General features: G+C 36.8%; 1 protein-coding gene across 7 annotated transcripts in view; it reads left to right on the forward strand.

Annotated features, from left to right (window-relative positions):
- The first annotated feature begins 12,820 nt into the window (after window positions 1-12,820).
- Window positions 12,821-26,622, forward strand: part of PRDM2 (PR/SET domain 2) — a 75,001-nt gene continuing 61,199 nt past the window's right edge. For 3 of the 7 annotated variants that reach the window (XR_012650361.1, XM_075027483.1, XM_075027485.1), the window contains exons 1-2: window positions 13,154-13,254; window positions 20,983-21,056. Coding sequence is in view for 3 of the 7 variants with exons in the window: in XM_075027483.1 (XP_074883584.1) it covers window positions 21,048-21,056 (9 nt within the window). In the remaining 4 variants the exon portion in view is untranslated. Of the gene's footprint in view, window positions 12,993-13,153; window positions 13,255-20,982; window positions 21,057-22,889; window positions 22,933-26,622 lie in introns of those variants that run through there. The other 4 variants (XM_075027487.1, XM_075027486.1, XM_075027484.1 and 1 more) reach the window with 4 other exon arrangements.

Below are 26,622 nucleotides of genomic sequence, written 5' to 3' on the forward strand. Positions count from 1 at the left end.
TTGTCATATTTGTTATCTATTTATATGCTACTGAAGAATTCTTAATTCAATTCCCTTTTGTAACTTCCTGATACAGATGTTCTAGAAATATAGGCTAAAAATCCATGCAGAGATCTATATTCCATATGCAAACTACTGCAATGTTCTGTAACTGAGCTTTCATTGGCTTGTACTACCTAGCTTCCCATTACTAGTTCAGGACTTCAAAGGTAGGTTGAACACAACCTACATGTTTTTTGGTAGAATTTATGCGGAAGATGGGATCTTTTCTGCTTTGCAAGAAGTCAAACAGCACATTGTCCTAGGGCAAATACTTCTGTAAGCTGAAATGAATGATCAGTATACGTGCTTGCAGAATCAAGGCCCAAGGTCAGGAGACTTCCTATGCATGAGAACACACCAGGAAACAACAGCTCCAAACTTTCACCAGTTGGCCAGGTTTGATTTTTACACTCAGGGAACAACATTCAATATATCAGCACTTGCTTTTAACTTGAAGTCCTTACTCCTGATCATATTCATTCCTTTATAGTTAGTAACAGTAATGTTCCCTTTTGCAGCTTGTCTTTTGAGTCATGAATGTGGCTCCCCCTAACAGACAAGCAGGCACCAGGCTTCCTGTGAGAATGCCAGATGTCACTAAAAAAATATCATAAACATACTTGTTCCCTTGTATTTGTGTCTGTGGGGAAGATATACAGCAGTAGTATACTATGAAAGCAATGACTTGATGCATCAATATTTATAATACTTCTAAGCATCAGTACAGCCATTCTTATAAGAGTTCATCTAGGGCATGTTTTTACTATAAGAAAGAAAATGTCAGAAGAATGAATTCAATAAAAATAGCAACAATTAAGTTATGAACCAGAAGAATTATGGAGATCTCAAGTTACTCCTGTTTTAAAAAGTGTTCCTTTATAGTTAAATAACAATCAAAACATGCAACAATTGCTTTTAAATGCAATTACTATTTTAAGAGCACCTGCAGTATGCAGGTACTATTCTAAGTATCTTAACCATGTATTACTTCATTAAAAAGTAAGTACAACCTGCACATTAACACCTTCCGTAAAGTTCTCAAACTCAAAAGCACTGATGTGTCATTCACATAAGGATGGCAAGTACTACCTCCAGTTCAGGAGAGTATGATAAACAGATTAAGTGACTTGCCAGGGGTAATAACCACAGGTAAGGGAAAACCCAGGAATCTTTAAACGTTGGTCCTGTTGCAGCTTCATATTAGTTCAAATGAAGTGATGTTCCATTATGTTTTATGGTAACATGATCCTTAAGATTCTTTAATGTAAGATGGCAACAAAGGACACAGGGGAAAAAAGGCAACTTACTGAATCTCCCAAGAACCCTTAGGTCAGAAGTATGCTCTGATTGTTTTTTATGAGAAACCATTCTATCTAAAAATAATTTCTCCTCCACCATCTGAAGTTTTGCAGTGTAGATGCTACTGAACCACTGCAATTTAAAGCTTACGTCACAACTGCCCTACACCATGCCTGAAGACATCGTTATGGCTATTTATACACATCTACTTGATGAAGTACAAGATTAACCATACCCATGCTTTTCCAGACAGTTTTTAACCTGAAGTATTAATCATACTGAAGTTCACAGCATTTAGTTTTGTTAGACAACTACTGACAGATACAGAGGGTAATAGCGGATATGTAACTTGACACTAGGTGCCATAATGAGAAGTTTGAATTAGTGCTTTGTACATTTTTCACAGCTGCAGTGTGGAGGCATTTACGTATAAATAAACCCAGCATCACACTAGTCATGTGTCTTTGTCCAGGCCTTGTGGATTTAGGCATCGGACCAAACCCACAGCTCCCCCTGCTCTGCAACAAACAGTTGGACTGCAACACAAAGATCCCCATTCAATCATGTAGCTTGTTAGGCTCTTCCAGGCTGGAGAAGTCAGATTTTCAGACTCTGGTAAATGCTAAATTGGCAAGTGTCTTAGCAGACAAGGAGTGCTGCACATTCCATGCATTTTCAAGGTTGTGTTCTGTTTCCAGAAAGCAGTTGGCAAGGATGATTGATTGTGAGACTTCAAAACCAAAACCAAACAGTGCCATCCACAAAAAAAGTGGAAAATGGAAGGAGTAGGCAAAGTTGAGAACTGCAACACATAGTCTTCACTAAAATTTAATTTTAATACACATTTCCAGATTGAGCTAAAACAGAACAATGGACTTGCCCACCTGTGGGGACTGTTTCAGATGGTAAGCCTCATCAGTATTCAGATAAACTTGCATCAGGGGAAAAAAATTCTTAAAAATGCTTTGTTCTGACAGATTACAAGTTTGTCTCAAAAACCCATTTGTCCAGGGTCAGGCATACAGGGGCTCTAGGTCATCAGTCCAGTCTTTTCCTGGTCTACACTTCAGGTTATCATAGAATCATAGTTCTAAAGTGTTCTCTGGGATCTCACAGCACAAATACAAAGATAAGGAACCACTCAATCCATCCTGGGCTGCTCTTGCAGTATTATTCTACTACATAGAAATGCAACATCTTTATTTTTATGTGCAATCAGGACCCCATGAATCACCACACATTAAACCTTGAAGTTCACTTAAATGCACTTGGATATAGATGACCTGTTCTTTTCCCCAATTGCCCTTAAAACCTTCTGAAATAGGTTCTTCAAAGGATAAAGAAGGGACCTCCTTACATTAAACCATTCCAAGTTTTATCCAAGTTGAAATAAAGAAACAAGTTTTACTGAAAAAGGAATACTGATGGAGACAGAAGGGTAGAAAAGAGTTGCTCTTCAAAGCACTCAAAGTCAGATCCTCCCTCTACAGCAAATCTGTTGAATCAGTAAGTGTACACATACAGATTCTCCCAAAAAGAATAATTTGATTTTAAGCTTACTTTTTCCTTAACAGTCTAGACATTCAAAAGACATGCCTCAAATCGAGCTCATTAATTTGGTTTAATGAGAACACAGCTTTCAAAAAAAATAGGCTTTGGAAAGATTTCTACAGAGTTCACCACACTTTCTAGCAAAATATACCAATACTTAACTATACTGTCAGAAAGGTTCAGCTTCTCTGTGTATGAGTTACTGAGCTGTGTGCTGGTTCTGTTAGACTAGAGCTGTATTCATTAGCAAACTTCCCCCAATATAGTAACTATAATCCATTAGGAAGTCAGATGGCTTTGATGATTTCTGCTGAGTATTTTCTGGATTTTGACATGAAGTGTAGACCACAATCAAAAGTATTCTTCCTGTAATATGCCTCATGATGCATATCAGTAACATAGCTTCTCTTTGTGCTTATAGTACATAAAACCCCAGAGTGCACTCCTCTACAAATGAAAAACTGCTTTTTAGTCAATAAAGATTGAGTTTGCAGCAAATATTTTTGCACCTCTCCCCTCCCCATTGCTAAATCTGCCTTAGGAAGATTAAAAGGGAAAGAAGGATTTTTTTCATGGCTCATCTTTCTGAAAGCATCATAAATTATAATACAATTCTATCAAGTAAACTTGAATCTTTTGTGCTCTGCATCTAATTTAGAACTGGACTATTTTGCTTCTGAAATGGTACAGCAACACTGGTATAAGCCAGGTTTAGTTTTCCCAACAAAAAGTAATCTAGAAAGAGGATGCACTAGCAGAAAGTAATTGCAACCTTATCTTCCAACGGGAAAGTGAGCACAGTAAGAGTGATATTGATGAAATGCAGCAACAATTCCAATAAACGCTGGGTAAAAATAGAAGCTCCCTCTGTTTTGTGCGGGGAAAAATGGTAGAAAGAATCTGTCCTATTCTTCAGAGAACGCCTCTTTCTTCTTTCTCCTATGCAGGACAGGAAGCTACTGATGTTTTAAGAAAATGGATTTCTCTGTACTACATAAGCCCTTTAACTGATTTTTCCTACAATAAGACTGCCATCTGGTAAAAACTTAAAGGCAATACTGACCAGCAACTGAGTGAAATCATCGACTAGAAGTGGATGAACCTAAATCCTCATTAAAACACTTCCTCCTTCCCTCTGGAAGGACTCAACATTTTCTAACAAGGCAATTTTAAATGTACTGATGTTTGTCTTAGGAAATTAATACTGTATGCCTCCTGTGAGGTGGGAAGCAACTCCATTTCCTGCTTTTATCAACCATATTATCCTCAAATAACACATTCCTTTGGAGTCCTGTGGATATTTTGCCTCATGACATTTTTGATTCATCCTGCGCAGGAAACAGGGAAGGAATTAGCAGGTTCAGCAGGTGTACTCAAGGGAAAAGAGATGGAAGAGCTGACATTGCCTCATTTCCTATCTACCATTTTGCAAAAAAACACAAGAGTTGAATAATCAGTAATAGCTGAGCATAGCATAACAGATGCTAGCTTCTTTCTTGAAGGAACATTCTCTCCTGTGCACTTAGGACTGATGCAATTTGCTGAGAAATAAGGGACAGCCATTTGCAGAACTGTCAGTGTTTTCCTGCCTACATCCATGCAAGCTGTTTATACAAAGAGAATTAAGAAAAGTCCACTTCTCACAACTTAGAGATAGCTTTAGAAATTGGTGGTAACAGAGATTGACCCAAACCCCAGCCCTTGAAGGTAAGTTGTGTAATAAAACACAGTTCACTTTTTTAACAGTCAGCCTTTGCCTTATTAGTAAAGTAATGAAAGAATTTACATAGCATAAGTTGCTGCATAAAGTTACCTCTGTGATCCAGAGCTGGACTCAGCCTGAGGAAGCTACTCCTAGCACTAAGATCTAGCTCTTACAAAGAGACAAAATATTAATGACATTATGAAAACACACATTGCTATTAACCACAAACTCACAGGGAGGCAAACCCTGCCATCTGTTCATTTAAACCTAGAAGTGCTAAACTTCAGAAATATTTAAATCACAATTATGAAGTTACTCCTTGAAAACAGTTTTCCTGATGGATTTTTCTAGCTCATTTTGTTATGATTAATAATTAGCTTACTTCCACATTAAGCATGCTTGATTGAGCGGAAAGTAATAGAAGTATTTGAGGAGGTAAAGCATGCTTGCATTTCATGCAGAAAACTGAGCAAGAACCACAAGAATGACTTAAGATTTGATACACCTGACAAGAAGAAATATATAAAGAAGTACACAAGCAGAATACTAAAGTAAAAGACTCCTGACTGCAGGCTAATAATGCAGATGCACCATGACTGCACTCTCAGTAAATTGTATCCTAGCACCAGCTAGTGGTAAGAATTACTGAAGGCATTTTTACAAGAACAATGAACATGTTCATAATAGAAAAGCTTTGGATTATTATATATTGCCTCCTAGCCATCAAGCCTGATTTTGTTTTTAAAATGCTTCCAAAAAAACCAAAGTTACATATTGGTTTCACAGAATATGCCTACACCATCTATACAGCACCTCAAGTGTTTTTGATTGATCTAATTGCTGTAAGTTGGAAGAAACAGTAGTACAGACAACAATCAGATACTTTCTCCATACTCAGTGCTACTTTATCCTCAGAGGCAGCTTGTCACTACACAAGTAGTAGGTAGCCAAACAACAGTTAAACACTATTCTTACAATGCTTTCTCTTTCAGAGTATTGCCAACATCTTCTCTCAACATAAATTTACTTAAACACAAGAAATATTTAAGTGATTAATTCAGCTAAGAAACTCATGGTCATCCATTTTCTGGACCGAATCCTGTAGTGTTTGAACCAGTTTACAGAGGCAGTCCTGAAACATCTACTCTAGTTTGCAATGGATACCATCCCATGTCAGTTGATAAACTTATCTAAATTTAAATGGACCTTATCTTTATCCTTGTGTCACTGTCGGTGTAATTGACACTGATGAATTTTAGCCAGTTAGTAGGAGTAGTACGCAGGTAATGGCTACGAAAATCCTACATAACTTACCTGATGGACTGAAGCTCTCAGCAGCTGTCAAGTTCTGGAGAGGGCAATGTTCAAGTGAAGCATGTCTATTCAGTCTTGGATGGAAGTCATCTGTTCTATAAAGTGGAGAAAATAAAGTCTCTGGTTCCACAGCCTGTGATCAAGAGGTAGTGAACTAACTTCACTGAGCTGACATCATTACCCTGCCTTATCAGATACCCTGATTACCTTTTTGCTGAAGTTAGTCATATGGGAATTGTGGGAAAGCCACTTGGAGCATGCATATGGAAGCCAAATATCTAAGACTAACTAGGTATGACCATACCATCAACTCCATAAAGAGGTCCTGAAAGAGAACCTCTCCATAGTTACAGGAAAAGAAGCACTTACTGGCCAGCAGATGAGGAACTTACAGTGTAACAGACAAGCAACAAATTCAGATAAGAATGACAAGCAAACCATGAGACATTTATGAGTAGTGTAAAACTCCATTAATAAGCTTGGATACTGCTTTAAGTTGTGAAAAATCAGATTTTTATAGCAAAACCTGCTACAGTGCAAAGATGACTGAGGCCATATAAAACAGAAATAAAAATAAGGACTGTAAAGGACCTTGAGACTATGTTAGAAAGGATCACCTAAACCAGAAGGAAGTGAAAGAAGCAGGAATACTTAAGTGCTTGAGTTCCAAGAGTCTCATTCCCCAGGAAATTTAAAGTACAAGTTATCTTAGCAGCTCAGCCATTTCTTTGTTTTATCTGTCAAAAATGCTCTTTTAGAGAAAAATGGTAATATTACTTAAATTCAGAGCTATTAAGTAACCAGTAACCCTAGCCATTCAACTCTATCAGTCTTTCCCAGAGAAATGATTAGTTTAAGCCATACCATGCAGCACATTGTCTCCTACGTTGATAAGAACAAACTTGAATAGCACAGAAAGTTTTGATAATAGAGACCTTGTTCCAATTAAGAAGAGAAGAATTGGCCATATTGGTATCACTTGGCTCTAGCTGGTTTCAAGGCTACTTCAGACCCTCTGATGAGAAAAACTTTTAGAAATATTTTTTCCTGCCATGGCTCCAGAAGAGTTCTACACAAAAGAAGTTCCCTGTCTCTAACCACATAAGAGTCACCTTTTCAGTCACCCTGAATATATTCAGTCAGACATCCAGATTTACAAAAAAAAGGTTTTGCTAGTATTTGTCTCTGCTGTGTGCTGGTATTACGTGCCTGTGTGTTCCTAAGCACACCTAGGTAACCTAAAACACTAGTTCATTACTTTAGAGAGCACAATAGCAGCAATATTAATATTTTCAGAATACCAAAAAAAATTTTCAGTGCTCAGAATTTTAATCAACTAAAGATTTGTAGGCTTCTCTGACCACCAGAAATAGTGCAAATTAAGTGCAAGTCCGCTGGAACACCACCAGGTGGTATATATTCTCAATGTAAATGCCCGGAAAATAAAGATGACTTGTACACACATAGCCAGATCTACCTATCTAATAAGTGACTACACAACATAGCCAACAAAAGCAAAAACTTCCAGGCAAAGAAAATTGAGAAGTCCATCTGGCAATAAGTGGGGGCAAGAGAGGAACAAAGACCAGCACAGACTATGCTAAAACTAGACAGCTTGTTCCTGTTCAGTGTTATTGAATTATGGGTTCTGGAAAAACAGTATTAACAGTCACAGTGTGCCCCAATACAAGTGAAGAACACTACAAGGAAGTGACTGAATTATAGAATAAGAGTGGTATAGACAAGGTTGATATTGGAAGCTGTATTTTTGTTGTAACAATGAAAGTTTCTGTCATGTTCCCCTTACAATTAGCCAAAATCTGTCACCTGCCTTTTTAATGCTGCCAGTCTGTTAGCCTCACTGGTTTTGGATACCTCTGAAAACAAGGAGTGATGGGCCTGCTATAGCATTTCTCACTCTGAGAAGGTTGCATGTTGCAGTAAGCTTCATAGGGACATTCATAATTTAAACGAGCAGCTTGAGAGCCCTAGGATTCATACATGGAAGACTTCTACATCAAGAATGACATGCTAAAATATTTATAAATAATGTGAGTTTCTACTATTTAATGACTCCAAACTAGTAATATTAATCCCAGGCCAGAGATAAAAGAGAATTTTGCTTCTCTACATCCTTTTTCACCTTTTGCAAATAAGCATACAATGATATTCCTAAACTACAAATCCCTTTATCCGCATAAGAAACTCCATTTGTGTCAGTACTTTGGTTATCACAGTTGAGATAAACACTAATTATTTCCAGAAAGAAATGTAGCTTTGAACTTTGATCCTGTTGGAGCCTACCATAGCTTTAAAAACATACTGTCCAAACTACACGGATCCTCAGTTTCCTCTCAAATGTTAGTAAGGCCTTACAGCAAAACAGGAGCAAGTCTCATCCAAGTTTCCCTTTGGTGGTGTTTTGTTTGAAGTAAAGTATTGAAATAACACCCAACATTCTATCTGGGAAAAGCAGCAGTTATTAATGAAAGAAATGAATACATTTGATTCAGAAGGACATATGTCAGATTCAATTACCTCACACAGCTCTTACATTTCTTTAAAAGAAAGGGTATTAAATACCAGTGTCTTCCTGGTCCATCTTTCACTTTTAAAAGCTATATATAAACTGAATCACAGCAGGAGCACAGAAAAGTGTAAATTATTTGGAACTTGGATAATCAACGAGAAAACGGGAAAAAACGTACTCGATTACAAGATTATGGGTCTCACTACATTAGCAGCATATGGGAAAAAATTGTACTGAAGGTACAGAGGTTATTTTACTCACACTCAAAGCATGCAGACTAAATATATAAAACCTGGTTAAGTGACAGCTAGTTGGAAAACAACAGTGTCTACTCGAGCAAAGCACAGCTGCTTAAGAGTAAGAATGATGGGGTAAACCAAAAATACACAGGCTGGGAAACTACCAGTGAGGCCCCTAAGGTAGAATAATTGGAATCCCTGTAGTTCCATATATGTAATACTAAGCTGAGAAATCATGCCTTATGCCTCAAGTTTCTCCAAATCTTCAAGTCTACTTTCACAGAGAAAGTTTGTGTTTGTGGATACCACATTACTCATATTTTTGTGTCTCAAAAGGCAGCAGACATTTGTGAAGATGATGTAGAATTTGATCCATTACAAGTCACTATATGAACAATACAAGGATTTTACAAAGCAATTTTACTGCCTCTTGTCTACCCTCTTTTGGTTTAATAAGTCCCACTGACACCTAAAGAAATCAGTATTACTATTGGACAGCTTAACAACACCACTCAAGTTATTTCAAGCAATTCCAAAGCAAAGTGTGTATTTTTAAAGTGATTGCTTATCACACAAAACTAACATGTTATTATTCAAGGATACCCTTATAACAGATTCACCAATCATTTGACGTAGACACTGTTATATTTGCAGTATTGCTTATTTGCACCCCTTGTGTGTCTGTTTATTCTATTTTGTACAGTAGAAGTTCCTGTACTAACTTTGTGAAGTTAGTAGTTACTATTACACTCACAAGCTAGGGTTCATCACAGGCATTCCCATCTTTATCCTAAGGAGATCTAAAGCATAGACAATTGGCTTGTTGTCATAGATATTTTTATTACTAATTCATTACTGTGATGCAGAGGCTGAGTTGTGGGCAGACAGACTCAGTGCAGTATTTAGGAAGTTTTTGATAAGATTTCTAGCAGGCAGAAGTATCCTACCTCTTTCCTCTCACTTTTCTTTCATTCTTTTATCTTTTTGCCATATTACTTCTATCATTCTGAATTTTGGAAAGAAAAAGAATCTACTGTAGGACAAATAGAAATGCTATACTACACAATACTAAATGAGAACCTTTTACTATATATATACAGTAGTGATGCTTACAGTTTAAAAGAAAGTTTCTTGGTCAGAAATTATTTCTTTAACGCACTGAGTATCCTTTTATTCTTTGAGAGGTCTTGGGGGAATGTTTCAAACTGAAAGTTACAAATATCAAGCCTAGAAGAGACTGTGCACCCATTTGTACAATAATGGAAATAAATAGGATACAGGTACAACAGCATATTTACTACCAAATAGCTGACACAGTTGAGTAAATGGTTTAGGAATACCTATGGAAAGACCAGGACTACACACAGCTCATTCCAATAATAATGTTGCAACTGTTAGTTACTAAAATTACTGATAAACTGAGAGCACCAGACAAGTTTGTTGGGGTTTTTTTCCACTTTTTACAGTCATACATGTAATACGCTTATGACAGCTACATTTCATACAGATATCTAAAGAATATTACTGTTCTCTACTCTGAGGACTTTGACTGAAAAAAAATGAACTAGCACTTCTTTAAAACACCTACAAGTGCAAGTTCCTTAATTGGTAGAGAAAATAATAAATGCAGATCAATCTAAAAGCCTATCATGTCTTAGAGAATAATTAGCAAACTTTTCAACATTTAGAGTCTTTGTTTTTACTTACTCTTATAGTTAAAGCGTCAGACTTCAAAATAAAAAATGGAATAATACAGTTTGTCTTCACATTCAAAATTCTTCTAACATTTGTAACATAAACCTTCCAAGAAACTATGAACTTTAACACAAACTTTTTGGAAAATATTAGCTTTATTATTATAAAACTATAACCTTGTATTAGTAGCAATTACATACAGAAAAGTAAGTAGTTGGAACTAGCTACCTGAGAAAAGACTGTTTCTACTTAGTTCAGAGCTCCAGCTTTTCAAGAGTCCCTCCTTCACCTAAAGTATAATAGGGTACAACAAAAAATAGTTAATAGAACAAGTAGTAAATGTTAAAAGCAACACAGTTATATAGTCTTCATAAGTGATTATACAACTATAAAGAATTTCATATTGGTTTAGCATTATATTTCTACACAAGAAGAAATAAAATTATGTCTTTGAGCAAGTAAAAACAATTTAATGTTTAAAAGCCATCCATTAAAAAAGCTGTTCAAGAATAAACATTTAATACTATAATATATATATAAAAATAAAAATCTTCAATTAAGCCAAGTATAAACCAAGAAAATAATCTCTGCTATACAACATTCCTATTCTATCACTACAAAAAGCCAAGGCTAAGCAAAATCCATAAGAAAATAAAAAATACAGGAAAAGGAAGACAACCAGCCCCACTGAAAATAAACTCATCTTCACACTCCAGCCTTCAACCTAAAATTACTAGCCTTCCAACATGACTTTTAAAGTGACATCTACCAATCAGTAGCAGGGTGAGTCTTCAAATTAAGCCTCTGAAGAACCAACACAGCCTTGACCAGGAAGGAATAGAGAAGTAGTATCAATATTTGATCAAAAGCCTTTACTCCTTTCAGCCTTGAACAAGTGAGTAAACATTAGTTCTACAGTAATTAAGTTATAAAAAACAAATAAAATTAATAAACTCAAAGAAAGTGTTTAAAATATCAATATTTTGTAGTTAGCACTGTAAGTTTGTGTGTTGTCTTGTTGATACCTACCCTGCCTAGCTTACAATCTCAATACTTCTAGAATACAGTGGAAAAAAAAGAAGAAAGAAAGTAATAGCCTAACTTATTTCTTGAAAGGGGTGTGTTCTGAGCTTTTTTGGAACTTTTTCTAGACCTGTAAGTATGTTGAGGGAAGTCATAATTTGTATTATTTGTGATGCTTATACTTAACATTAAAGGTAGAAAGGTTTGTACTCTAGCTGATATGGTGTGTATTTTGTTCTATGTTTTTGTTTTCTCTGTTATAGGTATAAGGCTCTAACATGTCAAATGGGAGCCTTGGCTTTTCTTAAAATAACCCCAAAACTTACAGAGGTGTAATTAGTCTAGCTTACTTACAAAATGAAATGTTAATACAGCCAAATTAGAACTAAATTAATTTAGCCTAATAAGTTAAATGAGTTTAAATATATTTATATAAGGATTTGTTACTAATAAAATTAGAGGTTTCAAAGCTGATTTTGGTATATTTAAGCCACATTTAAAAATATAAACATATCCTGCATATTCCAGGTGGGAAGATCACTGTGTCCTGTTATTTTTCAGTCTGCTGTTGCTCGGTGAAGTTAAGCATTACCACAGAGGCAGTCAAATTTTCTGGCTTCAGAGTATGCATCTTCTTTACGCTTGAAAGGTTATCTTTGTAGCTATGTTTGTTGGAAATACATTGGATTGTTTTAAAAAGCTTCAGTTTGACAAGAGTCGGTAGCTGGGTCATTTGCTTGGCTACTTGCTAAGGAAACCTTCCAGCTTCATGGAATGGGACTCCTCTATCCTGGTACTGGACGAGCACTTTGTGTGTCCAGGCTTATTGACAGTTTTAATGTTACTCCTTGATGTACATGCAAAATGAATGTGAAAACAAAATAGTTAAAAAAATTTAAAATATTTTTTGAACTTTAGACCTCTAATCTATAACTGTATTAATGCCTCCCATCTCCATGGGTTTAAGTCAGGGGGTTTTACTCTGGAAAAATGGCAAAATCTTAACTTTTCCATGTGAAAAAATAGTCCTATCCCAGGAGGATTACATCTCTTTTGACAGTATTATGAATACAAAATTGAAGTGAGAGAGATAATTATTTTGCTTTTCCAATTAAGGAAAGGGAGATACTCTTATGCCCTGCAATACGAATACGAACATCTCCCAGGAGGTGACTATGGCTTTTTTTTTTTTTTTCCCTCTCGCGTACTTCCTCAGAAATTACAGTGAGAAAAAATTCTTTTACTCGGGACAGCACAATATATGTGCAGCAAAAATGGGTCTCAGCCTGTCAGAGCGCTAGCCCAAAGAAACCGCCCGCGCCGCCTCAGGGGTGAGGATCTTTCCACACATCACCTCCAGTTACTCAAATAACTTCCCCTCAGCCACTGAGGGGTTTTTTTTGTTTGTTTTATTTTCGTTTTCAGTCAGAAGCAAGAAAACCACCTCCCTGCAGAGCTGCATTACTACGAAAGGCAGAAAAACAGACCAAAAAAAAAAAAAAAATAGGGAAAGAGAACCTGCTCTTCTCCACAGCTCATTGTCTGGGATGAGGGTGGTGGCTGGAGGCCGCGGTGCGGAGGCCGGCTCCGGCAGGTGGGATGAGCTGAGGCGGTTTCGGGGAAATACTGGGGGGGGGGAGACGGCGGCGGGGAGGTGGGGGGGGGGCAGAGGGGAGGTGGGGGGCAGCGGGGGCCGGCCCCGCTCCGGAGGGGGTCCCGCGGCGGGGGGACCTGCCCGCTGGCCTCCCCCCAACGTCACTTCCGAGGCTGGAGACAAAATGGCGCCCGGATGGTGCCGGAGCTGAGGCCGCTCCGCGCCGCTTCGAGCCGGGCCGCAGGCGGCGGCAGCGGCGCAGGTGAGAGGGAGGCGGCAGGGGCCCGTCGCGATGCCCGCGGGCGCCGCCGCGCCGGAGGGCGGGACGGGGCGTGGGGGCGGTAGGCAGAGCCAGCGGCGCGGCGCCGGGGGCGCGGCTGGGAGGGGGCCCGGCGCGGGAGGAGGGGACGACGGCGGCGGCGGCGACGGCCCGGCCCGGCCCGCCGAGGAGCCTCCTTCGGGGAGGTGGAGCCGCCCCGGGGGGGGGCCCGGAGGAAGGTGGCGGCCGGGGGGGGGAGGCAGCGGGGTGGGCGTGCGGGCAGCGGCTGCAGGTGCGAGGAGTGGCTGTGGGACTCGGTGCCCTGCGGGAGAGCTTCATGGAGAGAGGGGGTCCTGGGAGAGAAAGCAAGGGCGAGGGAGGAGGATGGCGGCAGAGGCCGTTCTGGAAGAAGGTTGCTCCATCCCCTGGGCTGCTTTTTCAGGCTTTTTTTTCTTGAAAGTGTTGCCTCGGAGGTGTCAGCTGGCAAAGTGGCGCTCTATAACCGCTGCCAGCCTGACGTTGCGAGACAACTGTTGTCTTCCAAATAGTTCGTAATACACAGTCTTCGAAAGTTTTGGCAATTCACACGCGTTAAAGCTCGCTGCAGATGAAGTGTCTGCCAAGTTGAGTGAGCGGGGCCTTGGAGAAATTAATTTCAGACTTGGTTTCCTCACTGGAAATGTTCTTCCTAGGACATGTCACGTAAATCAGAGATTTCTTTCTGATGGTGCAGTGGTACGGTGGAGAAGAATGTTTGGGGTGAGAGAGAAAATTTTCGTTTAAGACATTTAGGATAGATCAAGAGTAGTATCTTCGAGTACATTTTATCTTTGAAGCCAGAGCAGCATGTGGAGCGTTGCTGATAACGATCTCATGAGCAGGTAGCTGAAGTCTTCAGTAGAGTTTCTAGTGGCTTCAAATTCATGTGAAGCTGCCAAATTTCCATTTTGAAATAGTAAAGAAAACTTTAAATTGTTTGCAACTGTTGAAGAAGGAAGGGAAGGTTATGTGGCTGCACCTGCTATCTGATCGCTCAGTGGCAAGAGAAATATTTTTCTTATTTTACATTTGAGTAATCAACAGTGGACAGCTCTTGAAAACAACAGGACTGCTTGTATTTCTGATGCCACTCCAGTTTGCTGTTTCCAGTCTATGCTCTTGACTTCGGGCATGTTATTTGGATGCAAAGTCTTTTTTTAAGTTTATTCACACATACTAAGTTGATTAGGAGAACTGGAGATGCATAGCAGTGTGGTATATAATTGTTTTGTTGTTGTCTTTTGACACTTGCCACATTTTAATAAAAATGATGTGCATGTTCAGAATTCAAGTATGTTTTCCTTGGTATAGACAGAGAGGACTCCAGCTCTTCGAACTGTTGAAATGCACGATGGTAAATCAGTGATAGCATTGGCACTCTTCAGTTAGAGAACCCCATCATTGATAGATGTGGGGGAGTGACTTTTAAGACACAAAAGGACTATTGGACTTGTAGAGACAACAGTGAGAAACCTGTACTAGTACCTGTTGGTTTTCAAGCATATAGCTCCCAGGATTTGTTAGGGCAGAAGTGTCTCAACAGCCTGTCTGCCCCGGCATAGACCATAAAAATAAGGCCAAGTTTCACTTATAGTGGAACCCTAGTTATGTTAAATAAAAGGCAAGTTATCACTTTGGATAAAATATCTTAGGTAGAAATGCCATGATGAGTATGGTGTTTGGAGATTCCTGAATTGATGCCTCTTTAGTGTAGGTATGGGGATCCGAGGAACAGCCTTCTTCCAGAGTAGCATGGAAGATGGGGGGAAGGATGCTGAAGTACTTATGTACGTTTGTATAACCCATCCTTATTTTTCTACATGAATGTTTGCTTGAAAATGGAAGTAAAACAGAAGGTCAGAGCAAACTACTATTTTTCATAATAACTAAAATAGCTCTTGAAGTCCGTCCTCCAGTGCAGTAATGTCCCCACTTCACTGTTTTACATAAAAGCCTTGATCCTTAGGGGTAAACAAGTGATGGCATATAAAAAGGAGATCTGAATATTGTTGCTTACTAGGTGGCTGTCTGTTGAAAATAGAACTTCAGAGAGATTTAGAGATGACTAGGGTGGTAATGTATTTCTGTATCATTGGTATCCAGTTGATAGTTTATTTGCAGTGTGCTTGCAAGACCTTTGAATGAAGATCTCAGCCAGAAAAAAAAACCAGTCTATGGCTTATAGCAATAGCACAGTACCTTGATCATCGTGAGTTATTTGCTTACTGGTGGAGATTGGAGACTGCTACTTATATGTTTTTTAGCAGGGATTTATAAACAGCTGGGGTTCATAAACTCATGTGTGTTGAGTATCTGCATTGGCATACCTTTTTAAAGGACTGCAATATATTTGATGTTGAACTTGTTAGCATGTGAAAGGGCAGCTATGATCCTTATACTTAATGACTCCCCTCAATGAAATAATTGCTTTTATCAGTGTGTTTTTTCTCTGATTGTATTCTTAGCTGAAAAATATTTCTTCTCTGCCTCTACGTAAAACATGCCTGTAGACAAAAGTGGGAGGCTGAGTCCTGTCTTGTAAAAAGAAATGACTGAAATGGACTTCTTCACGTAGTAGTAAATCAGCAATGTACTTGTCTGAGAAAATTTTCATTTGAATTTACTGTCTTTGCAAGTAGAAGAAAAAGTGTACTTCTGTCTGAAGATTGGAATGGTATTTCTGTATATTTGCAGTTGTTAGAGACTTGTTATTTTTCTGTTGACTTCTCTTGACTAGTTGCTGTTTAATTAATAAACACAGGTTTTACTTTTGTGTTGGTGATTTCTTGGCTTATTTTCTTGGTTATCTGAATAAACCTTTCTAAGGTATAAGAGTTTATTTGGTTACACGGCAGTAAGCAAAGCCTTTTTTCTTAATGGACAATAGGTAATAGATTTATTTTAGTGTTTGTTGTTTGCCCATTTTTTTCTCCATTCTTATTCTGGCAGTCTTGAATAACTGAAAATGTCTTTGCAATTAAGTGCCCATAGGTAGTGCTTCTTGTTTCTATCAAATACATGTTTTAATCTTTCAGAGTTAACACGAACTTAATTTTTTTTTTTCAAGCCTTGTTTCACTTAATACATTGAAAATTTGTGGATTAGAGTATTTCAGTATTGAACTGAAAAAATGTAAATGTCCTGATGTTAAAAAAAAATAAAAATCAAAAAAATCACATGCTGTAACTAAAAACTGAAACAAAGAACAGGAGCCCTGCGGTATCCCAGCCTGAACCCCTGGTCATTAGGAAAGCAGTGTGTTGAGACTTTCAAGTTTTGTTCCTGGTTCTGTAATGAACATGTTTTTACTGGAGCAGTGACGTAATGCATGTTCCATTTTCAGCTTCCAAAATAGGATTGATACTCTTATGCCTGGTTTTTCCTTTCTCTGAATTGAAAGCAACATTCTCTTTCAAAGTGCTTTTTGATTCTGGGATTTAAAAAAAACCAACAACCACATACAGAAATTATAAATATGGGTTTTAAAATCAGAAGATAGCTATTTAGTGAAACCTAGGAATGCTTACTAGAAGTACCATCTGATTCAGTTTGAAAAAGATGATCTGTAATGTTGGTTTTGTATAAAATTACTTGCTCTTGTTTGCAAACTTTATTCCCAGCAATTTATATTTTTTGTAAGGGAATATTTAAAATTCTTAAGTGTAGAATTCAGAAATAAGGCTAAAATGTTTTTTGTTTCAAGTGTTTTGTTTGAGAGTGACCACAATATTCCTTAAATACGAATGCCTCGTACATTCTTATCTAAATAAATATACTGTCTTGAGAAAGTGCATGGTATTTTTGTACTCATGAGATACAATAGTAGGTAGTGTTTTGAAAGAAATATGACTTGGCAATGTTTTCTGGAAATTAATTTTAAAAATTCAGTTTACTGTACTGGTGAGTGTGCTTCATTTTTGGCATAGAACCTTTACTTATCTTTTCTTAGGGACTTCAGTGAATCTTCAAAGTTTACTGTGGTGGGTGTTATTAACAATATTCAGATCTTTGATAGATACAGGTATATGTTGCTGTTGAGTTTGGAGGAAAGGTTGAATTGAAATAGTTAGCACCTCTATTTGATGGAGTTGCTGATGTGACTTTTTCAAAGTACTAACACAGTTGTAGACTATTGCTAACTTTAAACCTGATTTAATATGGTCATCATCCCTTCTTTAAACTTAATATATCACAATTCCCCTGATGAAAAGTCAGAGCAGTATAATTTTCTTTGGGGCTTTCCTGGAAAAATCTTGCATTGGACTTGACTGTATGGGTAGCTAAGAAGTCATTAGTGTATGAAGTGAAAGCTTGTTTCTGCTTGCAGTGTCGAGTAAATACCTTGTTGGTAGCCGTTGATCATATGGGGAACTAATATTTTTGCAGCAGTTGTAGAATTGTTTCATATTTTCTTATTTTTGTTGAACTTTGTGTACTAGAAGTTAAACCCCAAATTTAGTGTTACCAGATACTTTGTCTTCTGTTCTCATGTCATGTTTTGTTTAGGTAGAAAGAAAACTAGTGACTGTACCTAAGTCTGTAAACACTTTTAATTTTATTTTTTTTTTAGGGCAATTAATCTTGCTTTCCACATAGTTGAGTTAATTGTTAACAAAATAGGTAACATGGAGGAAAACGTGGGGAAATATTTTCAGGCATTTTTTCAGTTAGAGAGCTCATACACGTAACTGGCCAGAACTGCAGGTATAAAATTTTAAGGTGAAGTGTGTGTTTTAAATTAATAGCTTTATAAACACTTCTTGAAGCTTTTGGTTTACTGGAGCTTAATTTCTCATCTAACTGTATTTTACGGTCAACTGGTTCCTTGGGTAACTTGTAGCTGAAAGAGTAGAGTAACGCAGTCTGTTAGGAATCTACCAAAACTGTGTTATGCGGACATTTAAATACATCAGTATGTTAAAATCTGTCAGCTTCTTCCAAGAAATACCACTGAGAGGTCTGGATATAACCAGTTCTATAAAAGCTGAATAAAGCATTTATAAAATTTGTAAAAATATCAAGCTTATTTTTTGTTTTGAAAATTCTTTGAAAACAATATTAATTCTAAAATAGTTTTGAATTGGTATATGAAATACAAGAAAAGTGTATTTTTACTGCTCAAATAAAACAAAGTAAAAAAAGTTTTTGACTGCTTTTCAAATTTTTGACTAATCCATTTAACAACTCAGGTAAGAAAGCTTAGCTTAAGAGGAAATGTTCAGCTTGATAGGACTTTCCTTTAGCATTGAGCCCTTCAACCCATCACTTAATGGGTATTTACTTGTCTCTCGAATTCTTTACCTTTAGTGGCTGAGTAGTGATGATGTTGAATGTTTGCTTCTGTAAGTGCTTAAAATCCTTATTGTCTTTACATATCTAGAGTTCTGGGTTAAATGCCTTCCTCTTTTATTCAGTGTTGAAAATGATGTATGTGCTTCAGATGACTGTCATTTACCACAGTGTAACATATGTGCACTTCTTACAGTAGGTTTTCTAAGTTACTTTCCAGAACCATGATAGAAAATGGGTATGTGAACAGTTATGCCCTTGCCATTGAGGGGCTGATAATCTTCAGTGGGAGGGAGGAGAAAAGGTAGAAATAGGCAGCTGGAGACAATAACCACTTAAACTCCTGTCCTACAGCTATAGTAGCTCATCAGTCTGTGCTCTAAAATCCTGTCAATAAAAGGTTCTTGCTTTTGTTGTCTTTACGTGAGTAATCGTTTTTGTTTTGTGGCCAAGTATAGAAAAACATGACATTTGTTACTAAAAATAAGTTGTTTTTCACACTAGGAAATGTTTTGATGTGTCTCTTGCTATCCAAAATGTTTCATTTATAAATTGACATTGTGTGGGTATTGTCCCAATGAACAATGAATAAGAGCACTGGATTCTTCTGTGTTATTCAGGCCTCATCTCAAGTACAGTTTATACTGACTCCAATTTTTGCTTTTTCTTTAATCAGCATATCCATGTGCTGAGCGACTTTCAGCAGAAGTCTATGGATCAAATTTCAGAAACCATTTGCCTAAAGCATTTGTAAAAATGTGTGAAGTAGAAATCATATTTGTCAGGAGGGAAAATGAGTTAAGATATCAAGGCTGAGGGAAGTAAAGGGTATGTGGAATCTGTGTGAGAAACAACTGTGTGCTAATACATGAGAAACTTAGGGCCAAAGGGACGTTATTGTCATGGCAAGATTTAACAATCTCAGGAATGACTGTAACTAGTAATGCAACCTGTGGAGCATTCCCTACTTGTTCAGTAGTTTCTTGGTGTTGGCTACGTTCTCTGTCAGTGCTAGGGAAGATTTTAGAAAATCAAAAGCTTGGGATGTATCATTCATAGGACTTGATTTGTGTTTGACAGATATACTGAAATAAGTTAATGTTGTAACAGTATGTTCCAGAAGGAGTGGTTTTCTTCAGAAGTTTAAAAGCTGTTCAGATGAAGCTCCTTATCCTGTAACTGGTCTTTGCTGGCAAACTGTAAATCCCACAGAACCAGCTGCAAAACTGGAACTGAAATACAGATGTTTCAGCTCTTTGTCTAAATGCTCACGTAGTATAGAAATATCAGGACAAAAGGAGGTAATCCTGGAAGAGCTGTATAACAGAAATATCATTTTCAAGGAAGTTTTTCCTTTTCTTATGAATTTCTTAAGCAATGCAACATTTGTATGATGCTTGGCAGTATTTTCACCATTATGCAGCATTAAGATTTCTTACAGTGCAAAGATGTGAAGGATTATATGAAATTTATTTGGAGTATTTATTTGGAGTGTATTTTGCTTGAATGTATTTTAAATTAAATGTTAGTATTTATACAAACTACTTAGTAAAAAAATCAGTTAATCATTGTTATAATAAGAAAACTAAAGATAGGGAAGAAATAACAGTACTTGATTAAAGTGCTTTAAGTGATCAGGTACCAGTTAACCTCTGAAAAAGGGCAGTGTTCATTTATTGAAAATTCTGTATGATACCAGGAAGGATAGTGTTTCCAGCATAACTTGCAGTAATGCTTTTTTGTATATATTTAAAAAAAAAGAAAAAAGGAAGTGAGTTGATGTACTAGACTCTTAGATTTGGCATCATTCTGATTAGTTTTGTCATGAGTTTCCAAATTTGGTGTCTACCTGAACTAGGAATTTCTGTTGGAAACCTTCTGAAAACTTAGGCTTCTGTTAAACAAGAATGCCAAATGTGTTAGTGTAATAAAATACCTTAATAAAAGGCTCAATTTTAAGGAAGAATTTCCTATTTCTAATATGGGAGAGTAGAGACTCAGACGCATGCATTTTGTGAATTTGAAAACCACTTAAGGTCTTCCATAATGCTTTGATACTAAATTCTAAAGAGATCTCACTCCTACAGTTCTTAGAAGTGCTCAATCTTGAACAAGCTAACTTGTTTTTAAAAACAAATGAAACAATTCTACTTGAGCACGTTTCTCTTGCATCATCATTTAAAACTGTCAGAAAGATTAATGGTAGATATCTGTCCTGAGATTATTGATATACATTTGAGCTATAATAACAAAAATACAGCTTGGAGCAGATTTTTTTAATAAAGCGATATGCTCCTGTGTAACAAATGCTTTAGGAAGAGAAACTACAGGTCTGTGTGTACTTTCAATTCAATGTAAATTTGTAGGTAGGTACGTGTTACAATTGTCTGTTTTTCTTTTTAGGGCTCATGTAATCAAAGGAGTTTCTTTGTTGTGTGTATCTTTTCAGAACACAACAGGAATTCAAAATGAATCAGGTGAGTATAAATGTAAGACTTTATCAAAATACTTAGATGTTAGAACAGTTAATTATTAATAAGAAAAGTAAATAATCCACTAAAAAAGAAATGTTCTTTAAAATCTTCAGAGTCATTAAATTTCATAATCCTCCTTTCCACAATGTGTATGCTTGTGAGATTTATTTTATTTCATGGATTTAAGTTTTTTGTGTGTGAATTCCCTTTAGTGGCATGTAAGTTGTTACTGCTGGCACTTCTTATAAGAACACCTCTCCAGGAAAATCTATTTCATCCTGAGGCTTTTGGTAATAATTCAGCTCCTTATAAAAGTGGCTTGAAAATTGAAGGATTCAATTTTTTTTTAACCTTTTTTAACCAGTTTACCATTTCGAATGTGCAGTGAACAATTTGTCACAGAAATTCATTGATCAGGGAGTTTCACACTTTTCTTGGGCCCTAAGCATTTCCCCTATAATGAAGTGAAAAGATGGGGAAAACACATTTCTTTTGTGATATAGTACTCCACTACATGGATGCAAGAATATCCTGACTGGAGGGTGTTGTTTGAATCGGTGCCAAGTGTACATGATTTTATTTTGCATTTGTCTATCCAAGTAGGAATTATACATCTGTTTGTCTATCATGCACAATTGTATTACTTAAAGATACTTACAGAAAAAGTACATGTTGCCTTAAATTTTTCTCATAAGTACTTCTCTCTTTGGATGATCGTACAAAGTCCTTTTGGCATGGGAATGTGAACATAAGATATTAAACTGGAGGAATGACATTTTTAATTTGCTAAAAAAGTCAGCTATGAACAGAAGCTTTCTTAGCCAGAAACAACTACGGTACACAGTCATATAAAATGCTTTGTATACTTTTTCATTGATGCCTGTATCTAGTGCGTGCTTTTATTGCCCTTTATGCCCTTATTTTATCATCAGCAGCATTGAATACAGTTAGCACTTTGCTGAAGTATGTTCTCACTGAAGTTAAAGAAGTATATACCCAATATAAGTAATTACAGTGTGAAATGTGTTGGTAGGATGTTTCCTGTGGCTTTTTTTCCTCTGATTTAAAGTAAAAAATCTTCAATATGTGTGTGCTTATTTAAAAAGTGAAAAGGAAAATATCTCTATCAGAGCCTTGAAATATGTATTGTAAAAGTACATATCGGTATTATATCTATACACAAATATAAATTATCATATATAAAAAGCAAATAACATTTGCATTAACACACTTTTAAGCATTAGTAGTCTAGTTTTGGGTAGCTAGGTTAACTATTGCTTCACAATTTATTTCTACTGAGACTTGAAATTTTTTCACTTGTAAGTCTTATTTTTAATACACTCAGTGGCATGAAGCAAACAGCCTATTGCTCTGCCTGCCTCAGTAATAATCCTCCTTTATTAGTCGTTTCGATAAGCTTTGGATTCTGCTATAATTCTGAAAGCTGTAGATCCTAATCTTTAATTGTTATCATTGGCTGTTTCCTTCCCATTTGTGTGTCCATGTCCCCTCGTGTCCTGTCTGTGTTGTGTTCCCCCGCCCCTGATCTGTTTCTAGAATTAAGATTTCTGTGCTGTATTAAACAAAGTCTTAATCTTTCTTATTGGGACTGCTAATATTGTTTATGCAGTGCTGTGATGTATGTCATCTTACAATTAAATAATGGGATGACCCTGCCTCTGGGAATAGTTACAGTAGCTTGGAGTCCTTCTTGGTGTTTCTGGCTTTCATATTTAGTTTCCAAAGTGTACAGAACTCATATGGCTTTTTATTGTTCAATTACCATTCATATTAAGTGTGTATTTAGCATCAACCCTGTGGTGTTTTTTCTTGCAGTGCCCTTGTCATTTCATTCACTGTTGACAAGTTATAGTGCCAGGTCTGTATAAGAAATGTTTTTGCCTGATGCCAAACATCTTTCAAGTGTTCTCTTGTCGTATTTCTTTCATTCTGCTTATCTTTGCTTTTGGTGTGACTTCAGTGACCCTGAAACTAATTGGGCTATTGTTAATTTGGTTTTTATGAAAAGACTGCTAGTTTTGTTGTTTATCCCATAGAAGTCTTGAAGTAGTGAAGGAAAACCTTTTCATAAATGCTTTGATATGGCCTGTTTGTATTAAGGAGAAGAAGGATTAAAAAAAACAGGTGTTGTTGGAAATAATATTTTTGGGTTTCTTGGAAGATTGCTGTCTCAGGATAGACAGAATGCATTCTCTATCTGTTTTAAAAAGAGATCTTCCTTTAATATGTAAACTACTTCATGTAAACTACTTCATCAGAATATGCTGAATAATTTATGTAAAAAACCCCCAAGCAGTCATGGGGTTTTGATTGGTAGCATGTACTGCAGCTCAAACTGTATTAAGATAGAGTAGGAAGAAGGTTGTGTGCTACCTGGAAAACTGCATGGGCAGTTATTTAAAAAATGGTGAAGGCATACGTTAACAAATTACACCTGCACTTGTACTAAAACTCCCTCCCCACATTCCCTCTGAATTTTTCAATTATTATTTCAAATATTTCTGATACATCTTTAATTTTCAAGCACACATGGTGAAATTGTTGCAAAGAGCATTAGCCAGACAGTTCTTGGACAAACAGAGACCTTTCTGCTTCTGACTTACCTTCCTTGTGCTAGCTGGCTGTTTGCGTCAGCAATCTTCCCTAGTCGCTTCATCTCCTTTTCACAACTACCTCTTCTAACTCCTCTGCCATGTCCCTCTCTCTGCAGTGGCATCCTTTCATTTATCTTAATCCTATTTCCACCTAAACATGACACTAACTGAATGTTTGTCATTCATCACGTTGTTCAGGATGATTTTTTTTTTCCTTTCCACTCTAATCTCTGATCATGTGTAAACATCTTGTTGCAGGTACCGTTTCTACTCTGCTTAAATACTGCTTGTAACATTATAGTCTTCATTTGTGGTTGGTCCATAGGTACAATTATATTTAAAGTGGTGTGAAAAATTGCTTAATGTGTTGAAAGGTACTGTCAAAATGATTGGACTCTGAATTCGATGCAAACAGGAAAAGATACTTTCAGTTAAGGCACCCCTTCAGCCCTCAAATGATTTTTTTGCGTTGTTCTTAAGTCACTTCACCCCTGCTAATTTGAAAGCTAGCAATGTGATATTCCTGATGAACTTCAGAGTATGAAGCTTAAAAGTGGAGTAAGCTTCAAGTGCTTTTGTATTCAAAATTGCAGTCTTGGAGTGAGTGAAAAATACCGTATTAGGACTTTGGTTAAATGCAAAAGTTGGCTTAGGACATGCACCAGTACACTATCCTTACCAAGAGGTGAATTTTTTAAATAGAAAAATCAACATAAATGTGATTGTTAAGTGTTGGTGGAAAAATGATTAAAATACAGTGTTTTTCATTTGGTAGACAGACATTCCTTGGGGACAAGTTGTGATCTGGAAAATGTTTTAAGTAGCTATATTTAAATTGCAAATAAAATGAGATTGCACTGATTTGACTGAACTAAATTGTTGTTTATTTTACTGTCTAGTATTTGGTTACTTATTACCATTCGTTTGAGGTGTGAAATGTATTGTTACTTACTAGGCCATATCCAATTTTCTTGTATTTGTGAAATCCATTAATATGACAGGTGTTGAATGAGTCTGAGTGCTGTGTTCTCTGAATGTAGTTGTTAATCTTTGATTTATGTAGGTAGATGCAAAGTAAAGTTCTGATTGTATATTACTCCACAGGAATAAACTGCTTAAGTGATAGAATGAAAGTTTTGGGATATTTATGGCTAAAAGGAGGTGTGACTGTTGAGGAATATGTCAGACACATCAGAGGATATGACACAGTGCTGTACACTTCTGTCTAAATCAGTTGAGTCTGATTTTTAAAGTTCTGGTAGGTGAAAATTTATTTGCAGGCTTGAGATTTTTAACTGCTCATCTAGCTATGGTTGTAAAGAAACAAAAAACCAAACACAAAACCAAACCAAACCAAAAAACTCCCAAACAAACCAAACCCCAAAATGAAACCCAACGAAAAAAGCACCGCAGTTTTTTTAGCTTGAAACTCGAAGTACATCGTTCTGATAGCTGTCTTGTTCATTCTTTCTGGTCCCCCTCATCTATGCCTATATATAATTTGTTAGAAACCACTGTGAAAAATAGACTTGGTTCTCTCCTAATGAAATCATGGGATAATGTACTGGAAAGGTATTTAGGTTTCTTTGATATGCTGAGAAGAGCATGTTTCTTTTTTCTCTGATGAGACACAGCTTCTTGTGTATCTGTTGAAGGCTAACAGATGTCTGAAAACCAGACTTCTTTCATTACTATTTTTCCCTTTGGATTCTTGGAAGAGCAAAATAATACTTTGCTGTGCTTTGAATAGACTTTAGCTATTATAACTAAATAATAAGGATTTCTCCCCCCCCACCCCCTTGATCTCTTCACTCTCTTGGATGGGAAGGGATTTCTGGCATTCTATTCCTTCCATGGTTTCCAATTTGGAGGTCTTTCTGCCCTACAAATAGCTCCCTAGGATGTGTCTGTGCAGCTGTTAGGGCTTACCAAGGCAGCAATAGAATAACATTGCTATGACTCCAGTTTTATAATTTTTCTCATTGTTGCTGTTGAAGCTGGCAGAAGACATGTTCTTGTAACTTAAGGCAGCAAGTCACATTCATAAATGTAGAGAATAATTGCCATACGCAGCACCCCCCCTAAGAGTGGGTACTAAGTAGAACAGGTTGAGAAGCTTTATCTGTTTTGCTTTAGAGATAAAAACCTTAAATTTGATAGCATATAGAGATACATTTAAAAATATATTTCCATTAAACTTTCAGCATAACATATTTCATAAGTGCTCAGTGGAAAATGCTCTCAGTATTACTCAGTATATGAAAACTACTATCATATCTCTGCTTTATGGTTATATGTAAAAGCAAGAATAATTTCCAGAAAGTCAGGGTTTACTTGGACAACTGCAGTGTTGCCCAAGTTGTTGTTATTTCTCCGTTTAGCACCTCCTAAAGCTTGTTCAGAGCTTAAGTATAACATCCTGCATATTAGAGTAGTTACTGCCGTCACCACCAGTATTCGTTTCTGATCAGAACGATCAAAGTTCGATGTCAGAGGGCAGGTACCTTTTTTTAGGGCTGTTGCATGTGATTCAACACATGCCTATTTCTCACCAAGCACAATTCTTTCATAATGTGGGCAGATTTTATGGGAAACTGTACATGCTTGTAACTCTGAAATTCTGGTCATTTTTATCAGGAATAGTGTTCTGTTGATTAGAATTAGGTAATAAAGAGCTACTTGTTTAATGACAAGTGTGAGTAGCATTTACTGTTGTGTTACAAAAATAATAGTATGAATAATATTATAAGCAGCCTATTGAACCTTGTAGGCTCTTTAAAATGGAACTAATCACTTTCTAGACATTCATAAATAATTTATTGGCTTTCTGTGGCCTTTCAAACTTTAATATAGAAATACCTTAAAACTTTTTGTATTAATTATAACCTGCTGGCTAAGGATTCCGAGCTGTTGATTTATTTGGGAGTTATGATTAACGTGTAGGAGACGGAAAT

The sequence above is a fragment of the Buteo buteo genome, chromosome 5 (assembly GCF_964188355.1).
Source record: "Buteo buteo chromosome 5, bButBut1.hap1.1, whole genome shotgun sequence".
NCBI classification, from domain to species: Eukaryota; Metazoa; Chordata; class Aves; order Accipitriformes; family Accipitridae; genus Buteo; species Buteo buteo.